The 16704-nt window shown below is 38.1% G+C and overlaps 1 protein-coding gene across 1 annotated transcript in view; it reads left to right on the top strand.

The window, feature by feature from the left end:
• LOC145788358 (uncharacterized) overlaps positions 1 to 16704 on the top strand; it is a 110388-nt gene that overhangs the window by 92280 nt on the left and 1404 nt on the right. The window contains exons 8-9 of the mRNA XM_082600135.1: positions 2833 to 3116; positions 13812 to 13937. Coding sequence (XP_082456261.1) covers positions 2833 to 3116; positions 13812 to 13937 — 410 coding nt within the window. The remainder of the gene's footprint in view (positions 1 to 2832; positions 3117 to 13811; positions 13938 to 16704) is intronic.

The following is a 16704-nucleotide window of genomic DNA, read 5'->3' on the forward strand; positions in this document are numbered from 1 at the left end:
TTCCTGAACCCACGCTTGACGAGGAGAATCCGGATGAAGATGTTTGCGGAAAAATAATACCTGAAGATCACCTGCCAGTAGTGGATGGAAAAGTTGGAGACAAAAAGGTAAAAGTTTTACGTGATTCTGGTTCTACTGGTATAATAGTGAGGAGAGATTTGGTTAAAGACAGTCAATTAATGGGAAAAACTGGCCATGTGACAAAGATAGATACCACTTCAATCCAAGGACCGTTAGCGATGATATCTATCGAAACTCCGTATTGTAGTGGGACTGTGAAAGCGTTATGTTTACAAAACTCTTTAGTTGATCTGATAATCGGAAATGTTTTTGAGAGAGATTCTGAAGTTACTTGTTATTCTTGTGGCAAGAATGGTCACTTTGCTCGAGATTGTTCTGCAGATAATCAGCAACGATCTCACGATGACGGATATTACGAGCGCGATGAACCGAGGAGAAGAGGCAGGCGACGACCATTTGGAGTTTGCTATAGATGCGGTAGACGCGGACACTTCGCCAGGGAGTGCGTTGCTGACGGCGGACATTCGGAAAATAGACGTTGCCGTGACAACCACTGCTACCGATGTGGAGAGATTGGACACATAGCCAGGAGCTGCCCTTTTGATGAAAAGGCTTGCTATAATTGTCATAAAGAAGGTCATCTCGCCAAGGACTGTCCGGAGAGGAGATGTTTCCGATGTAGGAAGATGGGTCATCTCGCTCGCCGATGCACTGAAGATGTTGAGGACGTTGGAGACTTTCGCAGAAAACGTGACTATTGTTTTAAGAAAAGCTATCGTTGGTAGATCATGCAACGATAGACTTATGAGAACTGATTATTGAGTAATTAATTGTTTTATGGTGTGTTTTGTATTGATTGTGTTGTTATATTGTTTGCAACAATATTCTAAGGGGGGGCGTATGTCACAATCAAGGTGCAAATGCCTCGCGATGGCTTGCTTTGTATCTTCAACAAGCGTGTTGTTTTCATTATGGAATTCTGGTGCGTTGTGTTATTGTCGGTTATGACCTGAAGTAACCTCTGATGACGAAATCTGTATTATGTAACGTGTTTTCTGGAATCATTTTCCCTACGTGACCTTCTATAGACTTCGGTTGTTTACATTTAAATGCTACGTGACCGAACGATGGTTCTTTATGATGTAACCTTCTCGAAGTTATTGGACTGAACAGCCAACTATAAATAGTGGTGTAGTTTGTGTAATGTTTATAATATTCTGAGATTCTGAGATTATTATTATGGTGATTGTTACGAGTTGATTATGAGAGTTGTGCTATGAGTTGTGAATTGGTATAGTTGATGCAGAAATTAGAGTTATTTGAGAAGCCATTCGTTAAAGTTCTTCAAGAAGTCAGATTATCATTTCACTAGTAGAATTATTCGACATTTAATTGACTGCTTTTCGGTTGACCCATTAAAACTACGTCATTGAATCTTTCCAAGTCTTTTTCCTGGTAAGAGATAGAAAGAAATCGTGACATGTGCAATGTTTGTCATACATTATTCATCTTCCTGCTTCAAGTCAAACTAACAAGTTTGGTAACCTCTTTTAGTGAAATCAGTCAGACTGAAACGCTTTTCCTTTGTCATACATAATTATACTTGTCACAGTTGCAGCAAAATATATCTGAATTGTTAGGACAGCATTATTTCATATACTAACGTGTAGCCAAAAACAAATTACTTGCAGAAAAGAGTAGGCATCAAAAGCTTAGAAGAAAATTTCATTTGTACAGGTTTGTATCACTTTCAGTATCTTCTTAATACAAGGCTGTATTCATAAACACATTACTTTTAAGCTAGTTTTCTTTGTGATGTAAGTAGGCTACTGATTCTCAACCTTTTTAATTGAACATTCATGCCTACCTTCCTTTCATTAATGATAGCTAATTTTATCCTTTGCTTGTCCTTTGAACATCGTACAATAGCAACCACTTGAACTAGATGACACAATTATGACATCATAACGATAAACAGTGTCAAAAATGAGTAATTTTACTGATTAAAAGCTCTGGGGTAACGATTTCAAAAATTCAAGTATCTTTAAAACCAGAGTCCATTTTAAAAAAATAACGTAAAGTGCGTTTTCAGAATCAAGGTCTTTGTACTATTTTAAAATGACTTATACTTTGTGCCAACAATTTTTGTTTGGCTTTGTAATATGTTCATACATTTTTATTAGTACAGTAGTCCCACCTATTCAGCCCACCTCTGGACCGGACGATGTTGGGATTATTAAGCGGGTGGGCCTATGAGGTGGGTGACGCATATCTACCACTTTTATACGTAATTGACTATGGTCGACTGCGCTACATGGCTAAAAGCTGCTACATCTGTTGACAGCTGTACACAATGACAGTTCTTTTTGAAAATTGTGTTTTCTGTATGTTTTGTCAGCATAAATATAATGCATTTGGTATTTGTATAAGCCAATGAAATGAGATCCAGGTTAAACGGTGTATGATGAAACAGATGAATTGAGAACTGAGTTAACAGTGTAATTAAGTTGGAATTTTCAAAAGCGAGACGAAAAACAGTAAATTGTGACGCCTACTTACACAAATTTAAGCAAATGTAATAAAAAACTGGGCTTATAACAATATAAGGTGGGTTTTTCATTACATTAATGAATGAGAATAATTCTCCACCTAATTGGCTTAATTAGCGGACAGGCCTATTAAATGTGGGCTTAATAAGCGGGTGGGCCAATGAACTGTTGGTCTAATAAGTGGGGACTACTGTATAAATTTTTGGGCAAATTACATTTAAGTTTTAATGTAAAGTTATCATGTTTTTATATTATTGTTCAGGTATCTTGCTTGCGTACCCTTCCTCACAAACTTCAGCGAATTCCGCCTTTGGCTTTCTCTTGCTCTTTAGTTGGTGTCATTCCCTATTCAGATGGCAGTTCGTGGAAAGAGGAAGCAATTTCCATATTTTCGAAAATGGTTGCTAATCGCCCAGTCCTTATGACAACAATGTCTAAAGATTCAGGGCGAAGATATGTTGATCTTCACAAACCTGCGCCTGATGAGATTGACAATGATGTACCAGTGTCTGTTCGAGATGCTATGATATTCTTAAAATTAGCCAGGTATTGTAATCAATAAACATTAATTCTAAGAGGGAAAAGTTCAACTCAGTCATCATGGTGGAATTAAAGTGAATAATGCAACATGTTTAATGCAACACACAATAATGCAATAATGCAACCAGCACCCGTGGCTCAGTGGTTATCGCCTTTGGCTCTGGTGCTGGTAGCCCTGGGTTCGATTCCAGGTCGGGTCATACCAAAGACTTTAAAAAGGGTACCGATTGTGTTCTTTCTTGCATAACGCAGTGAGGATAAATCGGGTAATAATCTATGACATATCACCCTCTTCCAATCTGCCTTGAGCCAGCATGGAAGCAGTACGGCTCATAAAATCACGTGGAACCCTATCAAGTAACCCATGTTGATGCGCAAGCGGAGATAGCGAATGATTATTATTAATGCAACACAATTGTGTTGTATGATGTGAAAACTCTGTAATGCCTTCTGCTAATACGGGATTATTTAAGAAACTACTCCTCTTAGAGAAAGTTTCCTCCTAAATAGTGTTTGTCAGAACCTTGTATATAATGTCAGCTGCATGTACCTTAGGAGCAAAGCAAGGCATTTTGTTATTGTTTTAAACGAAATTGTCTTTGACCAATAACTCAACCAGACTGAGTTTGAACTTCGTGCTTTCACTACTTCATGGTTGATTTAGTATGTCAAATTTACTTTAGATTTATACAGCATTCCCACTGAGTGATAATTATGTTAAGTGTATTTTATTATTAGACAGATTTGAAGAATCTGCAATCTGCATGATAACAGTAGTAATAGATCATCATCATCAACAAATTTTGATTATACAGGCCATGAATTAAACTAATGTTGAGGGTGTGGCCTGTCTGTCGAGAGCAAAGTCTTCCTCTCCACACCTCGCGCCTGCATTCTGTTAGATTGGTAAAGTCAATGTTCAGGGCTAAGAGGTCACGCTTAACAAATTCTTTCCAAGAAAGTTTTGGTCTCCTTGACCCCACTGTGCTGCAATGTTGACACATCTCACCTTAGAGATCTAGCTAGTGCACAGTGCTGCGCTCAATGTGCCCACTGCCCAAGCCATCTCATTTTACCCAATTAAAGGACCTCACCAATGTCTCTTCTTTTATGCCTGCATAAAAGAGTTTCAAACTGGATGTTGTCTTCAGGCTTGACCAGGCAGGTCATCTTATCATCACTCTGTCATTACGTTATAGGAGCTTACTAATGTTGCTCGCGTTTTGCAGCATGCACCCTCACCCTCATGCAGCTGGAGTAAAATTGATTTTCGACTGCAGCAGGGAGTTTCTTAGTTGTGAGAATAGGAAGGATTTCTCTGGCTGACTTTCACTATGTTATAGCTGCAAGCCTCCTCCATAAGACATGGTATCTTTAAGGGACCAAAAGTCAGCTGCTATGTCAATTGTCATGTGTAGTTGTGTACCACCTTAAACCTCAACCTTGCTTACTGGCCTACCACAATCGTATATGGGTCTTGCATTGCCCTTACAGTGCGGACTTGTGTAGGTTTGGTTTGAGTGGGCTTTTTATACTACTACAGTTCTTGTGGACCCAGTGAAAGCAATTGGAATAATGCTTTCCTGATCTTCTAATGGAGTTCATGTTGAGACCAGAAATCATTACTTTGATCTTTCCCTTTATTGGTCTAACCCTTTGCTACCATTCCCTTTTTCCAGGAATTGGTTCTGTCAACTGGTGTCTCTTATGAGGTGTTGAGGATGGCAAGGTAGTCAGACGTAAGCGTACAATAGCTCCCAGGCCAAGGACAGCCAGTGCGTAGCTCAAGTGACTGGCTTCCAGGACGACATGAAGAGCAGTGGGCTCAATACAGAACCCTTATGTACAGTTTGTACACCTATTCCCACTCTGAAAGCGTTACTGTATTCGTCTCCAACACACATAGGGTCCTAGCATTCAAGTACATTGATTTTATCCTGGTATATTGATGCGTATTGATTGCATATTGATACTACCGGTGTCCCATTCTTCGTAAAGCATTTCTTTGTTTATGCAATTGACCGTAATACTAATTGTTCGTAAACAAATGTTCATAAAAGTTAGGCTACATTTTTTTTTTTTAAAAACAGTTACAATTGTTTACGAAGAATTAATTAGGGTAACCTATATGCTAGTTTACAAACAATTAATTAAGGTAGCCTATATGCTAAAGATGTGCTAATTGTGCTTAAAGACGTGCTGTAGAGTGTAGACGAGCAGACAGAGTGTAGAGTCCCTGATTCAGAATGGCATTACAGTTTGTTAGCAGCGAAAAAGGAAAGCCAAAACTTTTGTATAGTGGCCAGCTTTATTACAAAGATTATAGTGCACTTAACGCACAAGGGCCTACTTATTGGAAATGTGAGCATTTTCAAAGGAAATGTCCTGCACTAGTAACAACTGCAATGGCAGCCATTGTACAATCCAGAGGTGAGCACAATCATGCTGGTCATGTCGAAGCAGCAAAGGTCATGGAAAATATTCGTTGTGCAGCAAAAGACAGTCGTGACTCGTGATGCCTCAAGTTACCTAGTCTCAGCAGAAAGTATGTAAAGAAGCAGAAAGTAAAGAAAGCCACGGCAGCAAAACTGCCAAGTGTTCAGAGCATGAAAAGGACAGTCACCAAAGTGCGATTGAAGGAAAATGCAGGCCCAGCAATCCCATGTTCTCTCCTTGACATTGTGCTTTCAGTAGAGTACAAGCAAATGTTTGCTGGTATAACATTTTGGCTTATGATTCTGGGCCTGCAGATAACCGTATCGTCTTTTTTGCCACAGAAAGAAATCTGCAGCTCCTTGCCCGTTCAAAGCACTGGTATGCTGATGGCACCTTTAAGACAGTACCTTCACTGTTTGAACAGCTTAATAAATAACAAAAAATGCGCTTTTTTATTGTGCTTATTTGTTTATGTCGTCGTAACTTGGTTATTCTGGAAAACTTGCATTAGCCTATGCACCTTCATCGGAAATTGAAAGACAAACCTTGCTGTTGCGAAGAATTGTTCACAAACAATTGACCTATCACTTGTTTACGAACAATTCACCTATACGAAGAATTGATGTATACGAAGAATTGCTTTACGAAGAATTGTTTTACAAAGAATTAATTTTACGAACAATTGTTTACGAACAATTGTTTTATGAACAACTGTTTACGAACAATTCACCTATAACCGATACTACCCTTGCCATTGCTGCCCTATTGGTGGAATTATCTGCCGTGTTTAACTGTTTAGCATATGCCCAAGATAGCAAAACTTTGTATCAACTTTTATTTCATCACTACCTTATTTCACATGGTTCTCGTACATTTCATTAACTGTAATACCTTTGCATCTTTAACACTCTAAACGCATCCCATTTATCGATTTTCCATGAATACCGGAACATCTCTTGTCACTCAATACTTGCATTTAATGCACTGAACAGAATTACTCATTTCTTTTTAAGTGGTATATTAGTTTAGTGTTATATTATTAGTAGTTAAGTGGTATACGATTAACCGATAGTTTTCTATTCAATGGATAGAACTTTGCTTGTGACTTTCACGGTGTTTGATGCACAAGCGTTCAAAAGGGAATGACTTGATATATTAACCATATATGGACGTAATTAATGTTTTCAACAGAAAAAAATAATCAAACGTTGTTTGCATGTCGATAGATATAAATGACAAATGTGACACAAAATCAAAATTTTTGAAATAGATAACTTGTGTGAAGAATTTCCAGAATAGTTGGTAATGACAGAAGGCATGTTGAGAATTCAGGGATACAAATGGGAAGTTTGGTACTGTTGTGAGTGAAGAGAAGAGCCTTGAATAAGGAAAGTCGATGGGTGCTGTCTGTGGGCCGTCTAATGGTGGGACAAAGGAGTCCGTTTCTTGGGTGTCAAGAGGATGAAATACGTTTTGTGGTTGTCTAGCAATGACATTGGAAACGAAAAATATGGGATTTTGGTGAAGGAAGAATTGTGTGATGAAGTTGTTGAAGTTCATAGTTAGTGTTAGAGTTACGGCAATGGTGTTCGAACATGTGGTGATGAAAGTGATTTGTGCACATGCACAACAAGACAAAAGATCTTGTACAGCCAAGGAAAGACTTTATGACAAAATGGACAATAAATGTAGAAAGTGCAAGAATTAATGAAGAAATCATGTTTGGTCCCAGAGACTTCAATTATTACATTGGCAAAGAAATGGATTGGTTTGAAGTTGTCCGTGAAGGGTCTGGTTTTGATAAATGAAATGTTTGTGATAAAGTAAACTATCACTTGAGTAGTATGAGTACTGCTATGAAAGGGTCTGCTACTATTCGGCGAGTTCCCTGTTCGGCAAAAGCTTTTTTCGACGAGTTCCCTATTCGGCGATGTTTTGAAAATCCAACGACGCCTTCTGTAAATCCAACGATAATTTCCTTTCAATCCAAGCTGTAGGCCACACATTTGGTTAGCTTTATCATTCTGTTACTACAATGTAAAAATGAACTGTTAGGCTATCTGGGTTCTTTGAACAAATCGAAGGGCTTCTATGAATGTTTCTCAGTTTCAACGTATCCTAGTCAGCAAAAGTTTCCTTTTCTACACGTTTTCAACGTTTAGCGACGTTAAAACGATGTAAAAACGGCAATTTTTGCTGGTCGGGATAACTAGGCTATGGGTCATTCCATGCCAAATGAGCAAATTGTTTGGAAAAAACACCACATGTCATAGAGTTTATTGACATTTGGCATACTTGTAGATGTCAAAGAAATATGAAGAATGCAAAAAAAAATTTGAAAATTTTAAACATTGGTGGAGTTATGGGCATTAGCAAAATCACCCTTTTTGCCTGTTCCGCTTCAGTGATTTTGTCCAATTTCTTTTCATATTTCTAATTTCTTAACCTACGATCATACAATATGGCTGAAATTGCTAGACAGACATTTTAAGACCCAAGGAATCCAAAAATATAGATTAAAAAGTCGCCAGGGAAATGCTTGATCTGATTATAGAGGTTTCAATTTGATACATGCATTTTTCAGAGGCCAAACTTTGGGGGCCTATAAAAAAAAATGGGTATAAAAATTAAGAACTGAAATTGACATGTTTTATACTTATACCAATACTCTTTCATGTCAAATAAAAATTTTTTACACTCATTGTTCAAGATTTTTGTTTATGACATCACAATTTACATTATTGCTTGATGATGACATCATAATTTACATATTGTTTGTCATGACAATTGTTATGTAGCTCATGAATGTTTTTGAAGTTCTCTAGTAGTAAACTGATGGAGGAGATCTGCCTGACTATCTGAACGATTCATACGAGACTGAAGATGTGACGGCTACGGCCTCTCATGAAATCGATTTCTAATAAAGTATTGAGACTGTTGACCGATCCTTTGGTACTTAGAAAGTGCAGACACACCAACTAAGTAGCTCATGAATGAATTGAATACTGGTACTACACTAAGGTTTAGTGTTGTAGGCCATGCACCATAGTAGTGGTAACTTGTAGAGTTAATTACTCTTTTAACTGTGATTTCAATTTTAGGTTGTCCTATTAGTAATGTATTATTCCTAACATGCTCGACAGATCTTGCAACCAGGAAATATACTTTTCCCACTGTTCAAGTGTTCAAAGCCCATCTATCTGCTTGAAGCAGAGAAATGTCAATGTTCTTAATAACCATGTTCATTTGTTTCTGCAAGTCCACCAATGTCCACAAACCCAATGCTTCTACTTCTAGCAAAGTGAATTTTATGGCACAATTTCTCCATTTTTTTCCAATGTCGCATTTGCTGTGATGAATCCATAACAACTGTGTTATTGTAAAACTAATGTAGTACTAATAGGACAGTGCAGACAGTGACATATACTTACCGGTAGACAGTGCAGACAGACCAATTACCAGTATTCAATTCATTCATACGAGACTGAAGATGTGAGGGCTACGGCCTCTCATGAAATCGATTTCTAATAAAGTATTGAGACTGTTGACCGATCCTTTGGTACTTACGGTATTTTACGGACCATAAGGCGCACCCGACTATAAGGCGCACTGTCAATAAACTGCTTTGATCAGTTTTTTGTTCATACATAAAGCGCACCGGACTATAGGGCGCATCGGACCATAAGGCGCACCGGACCATATATAATAGCAGTATCGGTACTGGTTTTGAGTGTAGACAATACAACACTACCGCACTTGATCCATACATTAGGCACACCGGACCATAAGGCGCACGATCAATTTATGAGGAAAAAAAAGGATTTAAAGTGCGCCTTATGGTTCGTAAAATACAGTAGACAGTGCAAACAGACCAACTATTCATGATCTACATAACAATTGTCATGACAAACAATATGTAAATTGTGATGTCATCAACAAGCAATAATGTAAATTGTGACAAATTGTAGACAAAAATCTTGAACAATGAGTGTAAAGAAGTACAAAATTTGCAAGTCAGAAAATCTAGCTTTTATCATAGTACAGTAGAACTTGGATAACTCGTCTTCGGAAAACTCGTCAGTTTGCCCAAGTCATCAATGATTGCCAGGTCCCGGCAGAAAGCCTATCTTTTGTACACAATCAAGTTCGGTTAAGTGGTCATCGCATAATTCATCAATTCGATTATGTCGTCACTGTTTTTCTTCCCCTGGGACGTAAAATTCGTCTAAGTTGTCATTCACCCAAATGCTGACGTGGTATTTACAGACTCTTTCGAGAAGAAATTACTGCGCTGAGACGTGTGCACGCACACACCCTATTGGGCCAGACGCACATGCATGGAGTATGTTGGTCTGGTCGATTGCGGGTGTGCGCGCACATGCTCTGTTGCCGATAAGAGAAGCGCTGTAAGAAATTCAAGGCACTTTAATCCTTAGGTACAGAAAATGAAGACAATGAAGATGATGGCCAAAAGGAAAAAGAGCCTGTGCCACCTATATGTTATGCCAAGAAGACAGTGGTGAATTCGCAAGCTCACTATCAAATATGCATGAATACTTGGTTGACAAGACACTTGCAAGCAAAACGTAGTTAAAAATATCTGTGTTCTTCAGTTAAGCTGTTAAGTGCGTTATTACTGTAGCCTATTGTACTTTATTGTGTACCGTAATTAAATTCTTTTCTCGCTTTCCTCTTCGTCTCACTTTACCACTATCGCATTTAATTAGGTCGCGGAGCACCATGAAATTAATGCGACGCAAAACAATGGCAAAATTTAGCTGTTTGCATTGGTTGTCAGTTCGCGTAAGTCGTCACTTTTTCTGTTTCCCCTGGGGTGACGAGTTATCCAAGTTCTACTGTAGTTATCAAAATTAATTCATATTTTTTATTTGACATGAAAGAGTATTGGTATAAGTATAAAACATGTGACATTTCAGTTCTTAAATTTTGTACCCATTTTTTTATAGGCCCCCAAAGTTTGGCCTCCAAAAAATGCATGTATCAAATTGAAACCTTTATAATCATATGAAGAAGTTCTCTGTCAACTTTTTAATTTACATTTTTGGATTCCTTGGGTCTTAAAATGTCTGTCTAGCAATTTTCAGCCATTTTTGTTTGATCATAGGTTAAGAAATTAGAAATATAATAAGTAATTGGACAAAATCACTGAAGCAGAACAAGATAAAATGGTGATTTTTTAATGACCATAACTCTACTAATATTTAAAATTTTTCAAATTTTTTTTTGCATTCTTAATATTTCTTTGACATCTACAAGTATGCCAAATTTCAATAAAATTTATGACATGTGGTGTAACCCATTTGCTCATTTGGCATAATCTCCGATTTTAAATTTAATTTAATTTTAATTGCCTTTTAATCCAAGCTGTAGGCCACACATTTGGTTAGCCTTTTCAGGCCTCGAAATATCCGGCGGTCATAATGGACATGTCCTCCAGAATGACCTCGAATGTCTGTCGAAGCCGACTCATTGGTCGGTCATAAATGAGCGCCACAAAATTCTTGACAAAAATAGAGCTAATGCAGCAAAAATATATTTTTAATTTGAATTGTTACAATTGTTTGTTTAACGCGAACAAATACGGAGCTGAAACAATAATAGTACAGGCAATTGCTTTAAAGATCACATTAGAGGGGCGTGGTTAACGAGCTGATGGCAAAAGTAGCCATTTTTACATCATTTCTCTTGCAATGTTGCCTTGAAATAAAGTTGTCTGAACTTTTCAGCAGATATGCATTCTAATCTTTACTTTTCAGATATGTGTTCTAATTTTAACAATGAGGATTATTGCGTTACATTGATCGTTTGTTAAAAGGAAATGTCACAGAGAGGCAAGTCTCAGCTGGGTTCCGCATGTGCTTAGACGAATGTGGCGACCTTATTCACGCTGATACTGATAGAAATATGTCAATATGTCCGGTTGAGATATTAAATGTCCACTGAAAGGGCCAGTCCGGTAGGACATGCTTGACCGCCGAAAAAAAATTGCAAATTTCGAGGCCTGCTTTTCATTCTGTTACTAAGCTTTCGCACAAAAAATAAACCATGGTTTTTCAAATTAAAATATTATGTTGATCCAAACTAATCATTGTAAGTATTCAAAAGTAGGCTACTAACTTATAGGATGTGTTTTAAAATTCAGGACAAAATGAAAATTTTATGTGAGCAAACATTTTAATTTAATAGTTCAAACATTTTTCGCTAAATTTCATTTTGGATTTTCAAAAAGTCGCCGAATAAGGTACTCGCCGAAACGGGCCATTCCGGCTATGAAAGGACATGTGTGATGCAAATGCATGGTTCAGGAAACAGAAAGAAAGGTCACTTTTAATGCAGGTAAAAATTAAACTGAAATTGATATTGTGTTTGTATGTAGGGAAAACAGAAAAGTGGAGGGGATGTGAGCTTCATCATAGATAAGCTGACATGAGCAACAAGGTGATTCGAACTTCAACATAGACCGGTGGTTGTTGACTTATATAAAAGATGCTTGAAGAAGACCCTGAATGGAGAACGTGCAATCAAAAGAAAAGTTTGAAGGTTGTTTTCTGCACTAGCTATAGGGTACTTGCCAGTGCTGTATTCGAGGGTATACGGCGGTATACACAGTATAGGCTACTCTCTGCTTTTTCGAGCAACTATAGTATACCCTCTGGTTTTCCAAAGAGAGTGCCTAAAAAGCTATATGCTATCCTTACTGATGCTTGACAACTACTAACTAACTACTTAACCCTTTGAGGACCACTGACGATGGTCAGCTACTGGTTGATATTGCTAACTTGCAACCTGAAAAAATGACAGAAGGAAATTTGCGTCATGGAGAAGCAGAGGTAAGAAGAATTTGTAGACGTTTTGACATTGATGAAATACAGTCAATCCAAGGATTAAGAGACTTCAGTGAAAAAGTTGAAATTGTGCCCATTAATTTGAAGCCTCTCTGGACAGTTATTTCAACTTTACCTTGTTCGACAGCAGAATGTGAACGTAGTTTCAGTTTAATGAACAATATTATTACAGGTTTAAGAGCATCTTTGCTCATTGATAATAATAATGCGAGCTGTTTGATGTTTATTAATTGCAATGGACCACTTGTGGCTCAATTTACCGCTAAAGAATATGTAAGATCCTGGCTGCTAAAGCACCGATCAGCTAAGGGTACTAGATCCCATATTTGTAAAGAGGATAAAGATGTAGATTCCTCTCGACAGGCTGTTTGGAATGTATTCATAGAAAAGTAAACAATTTTGTACCTCTCGTCCAATTTTGATGTTGATAATGTTATGGTAGAATAAAGATTAGTATTTTGCAAGTTGTATATTATTTATCACTTTGGAAAATATAACAGTATACCCTGTGCTTTTTTTTACAAATACAGCACTGGTACTGGCGAGGAGAGTTTGCAGAGCGCCCAGTGAGTTGTTGATGATGCTCCATGCTGTACAGGTTGAATTTGAGGAGTCAATGGTTTGGATGGCTTCATTCCATCGCTCAAGCTTCTTTGCATTCAGCGCTCAAAAGAAGCAATACCAGGTGTAGCGTGTAGGACGTAGGTAGGAGCGATAGAGAGAGAGAGTCCCATCATGGTACATAGCTGTCTTAAGGGCCGCGAGGTATCGTGGCCGTAGCCTCAGATACTATGGCGCTGCAGAACTCTTGGCATGTCTCGACTATGTTGAACATTTCAGGTGGTGTTAAATTTGCAGTGGACTTGTTGGTCAAGAGGCTGTATTGATTCCAATAGGCTTTTTTGAAGTTTCATCATGTTTCACCACTAAATTCGGGTGAGAAGTCAAGAGTTTTTGCGTCATGATGAGGGATGGTCGATGTTGGGACCACGCGAACTTCTCAAGCACATGTCTGTCTGAAAGAGAGCTGTCCACTCGTGAAGGCTAAGTCAGAGTTTGTCCATGTTCTCCAGCGACTGGAGTGGAAACTGGCTGGTTCCTTTGGATTGAATAGGAGGGCAAGATTGTTTGCAGAGACCCAGTCAGCTAGCAATTTTTTGTCGCTGCTTGTGTTGTAGCCCCTGTCGGTGTGCTGGCAGTTAAAATCGCCAGCGTAGAGACTAGGAGAGGAGAACGTTGGAACGGATGATGGCAACATTCGCGAGGGTGGGGTGAGGGTGATGGCATCCTCTTGAACTTAAAATAATGTTCTTTAAATTTTTTTTATAAAAATGCTTATAGATTTTTTGTTGATTTTATGTTCTTACAGATTTGTTAATAAAAACTAGTCTTGTTGCAGATTTGGTGGCAATGAATTGTTAAGGTTTGATGAGCCCCTGAAGCATCGTGAGTATTTTAAGCCAACTACTCTTCCGTCAAGGTCATTTGTCAGTGTTGTTCTCAGTCACTTTCAATGCATTTCCAGGTTTGTGTAAAGTTTTCAATGTGATGTTTGCTTGTGCTTTAGTCTTGTAAGGCGTGAGTAAGCATAAAGAAGACAAGTGGCAAACATGTCATCAAAAGACTTTAAAAATTGCCCAAATTTTAGCCTAATTATGTAATTTTGTGCCATTCGAGATCAACATAATAAAATGATGCGTTCTATTGCAGTTTTTTATAAGCATTTATTTTCACACCACATAGTTTACCTATCTTGTTTTGCAGATTCAATTGCATCTGAGTTACTTGTTGATTGTGTGTGCAACTGTGCATATCTTAAATCATTCTGTCTTAGGTCTACACTTTTTCTTTGACACTGCTGACACCAATATCAACTCGATTCTATTTTTACTAAAACAAGCATTAACAAATAATAAAAAAATGCAGACAGTACAACACCAATAAAAATGGAATTGTATATTAGAGCGTAGCCGACAATATCACTTGTGAGTAACAAAACAAAGCGTCCCAAGTTATGATCAAGCAGGCCCCTACCCAGTACCCACCCAAATATTACAAAGTAACTGAACTAACCAATAAAACCAACCCAGGCTAGCTCAGAAGGTAACTTCAATCCAGAGTGTCATGATAGTTAGCACAAGCGTTTGATAGAAAGAAGTTACCTTATGAGTCGAACTGGCCATGCGACGAACTAGAGCACATCTTTACACTAGAGTAGCTCATACCAAAAGTGATTCAACAATCTGCACATTCTGCTTGCCAGGATTGTTATAGTTTAGTGGCGGCAGCATTAAGCAAGGAAACATGTTGAAGAAAAGGGCAAATCTTCAAGCGCATATTTCAGAGAAAATAAATTATTAAATAAGGCGCATATTGTTTGGTTAACCAAAAATCTTGATAATAGAACAACCATAGCAAGATGTCATCGATCTTTTAACAACAAACTTGTTGAGCTGCAAGTGAAGATTTTTGATCCATTGCAGGACAGTACGAGAGTCACACCAAAAATTTTTCGCCAAAATTTTTAAAGAACTTAAAGCCTCATCTGCTTGTTTAACAAGTGCCATAATGTTTACCGCTGCTACTAACTCTTTTTTGGCAATAGGTTTGGAGAACTGATTTTTTAGCACAACTGTGCACTTCCGAGTGCAAACGAGTCACTTGAGATACCATTCACGACTCTACTTAAATATACTACGGACAAAAATGCGATTAGAAGCATCGCGAAAACTGTGCAAGTTCGTGACGCGACAATTTATCGAACGACAGTTCATCGAACGACAGTTTATTGAAAGACAGTTCATCGAACGACAATTCATCGAAACGACAGTTCATCGAACATCGAAATTTCCTGTACCTTTCGCTGTAGTTTATTTTTTTTAAACAATTTCTTTGTTTACTGTATTTTCTGCGTGACTTTTGTCAGATTGGTGGTACACAGTAAACCTGACTGGATTATACACCTCTTTCTTTAATCAAAAGACAGTTTTGGAATAGTTTGCGGTACCGTAGTTCGTCTATAATGTCAGTTTTTGCAATCCCCTAAAGGTGCCGTTATAGGCGAATTCTAGTGTATTTTTAAGTTTTTCAAAATGACCAAAAAGTGGAAACACTGCTCGAGAATACATCACTATCGACAGCAATAACAAAAGCCACGTTACCACATCTGATGTTTTGAGCAAACTGTCTGATGTACAATATACATACATAGCCTACAGTTAAATCGCCCGCAGTAACAACTATGGCTCGATCAGGTGATTGCTAGTCTATAGTGACGTAGACTGTACAGTCGCACGCTTCGCTGCTCACGTCCATTCCCGTTTTGAAAGCTCTGACAAAAGTACGCGCGGAATGCTGATCAGACCGCAATGAGGCAAAATTTTATTGAAAATCGTTTTATGGTAGCATGTTATACACAAAGAACGTGTACAATCGCCAAATCAGGTTTTCCTTTAGTATCCCTTTAACATCCAGGTGTGGTTTTAACTCACTACATATCAATTGTGTTTCGTTTTCTCTGTAGCCTACCTATTGAATATAATTTACCGTGAAGTAGAAAATTGTATTTCTTCATACCACCTGGGGTAAGTGGTTAGGAGCACACCATTACATTGAAATTTTAACACTTTATTCAGTATGGCAAGCCTCGCCTAAATACCGATTTATACGACAATCTGACTATTTTGTGTGAAAATCGACCGACCCTACTGCACAGTGCACATAGACACCTGGCAAAGTGTCATGAGGGACTACTGACTAATGAACAATGCAGTTTCATAAAAGTCACATGGTACAAAGGCAAAGGAAAGGGAGGATCATCAATGATCGATTGATCTCTACATTATTCAAGTATTCTATTGGTAAAGATTCCATTTCGAAATCAATCATGATGGATGCTATGTTTTTCATGAAGATAAGGCAAAAACTCAATTTTGGCAATTTCTGGTTTATTTACTTGAAATAGAAACAAAAGTTGCATTAGAGCAGATATAAGCATGGACCTTCTGAGCTTAACCGGTTTCCAAGTTGATTGGTAGCGGTGAGGTGGCGCTGCGGATAAGATGCTGGCTGTCCAATAATGCAAACGTGGTTCGACTCCCGGCTTAAACTGGTTGTTGATAAACACCGCTCACCTCTACCCAGGGTGCACTAAATGGGTGGGCATAGTTGCTAAAAGAAAGGCAGCCGAGAGAAAGGAACTGGCCACCCTACTCTCATAAGTGTCGAAGTCTTAGTGTGATGAGAACCTCATCTTCCCATTTCCCAAAGCTCAGTAACTGAGTATGGGACCT

The sequence above is a fragment of the Aplidium turbinatum genome, chromosome 1 (genome assembly GCF_918807975.1).
Source record: "Aplidium turbinatum chromosome 1, kaAplTurb1.1, whole genome shotgun sequence".
NCBI lineage: Eukaryota > Metazoa > Chordata > Ascidiacea > Aplousobranchia > Polyclinidae > Aplidium > Aplidium turbinatum.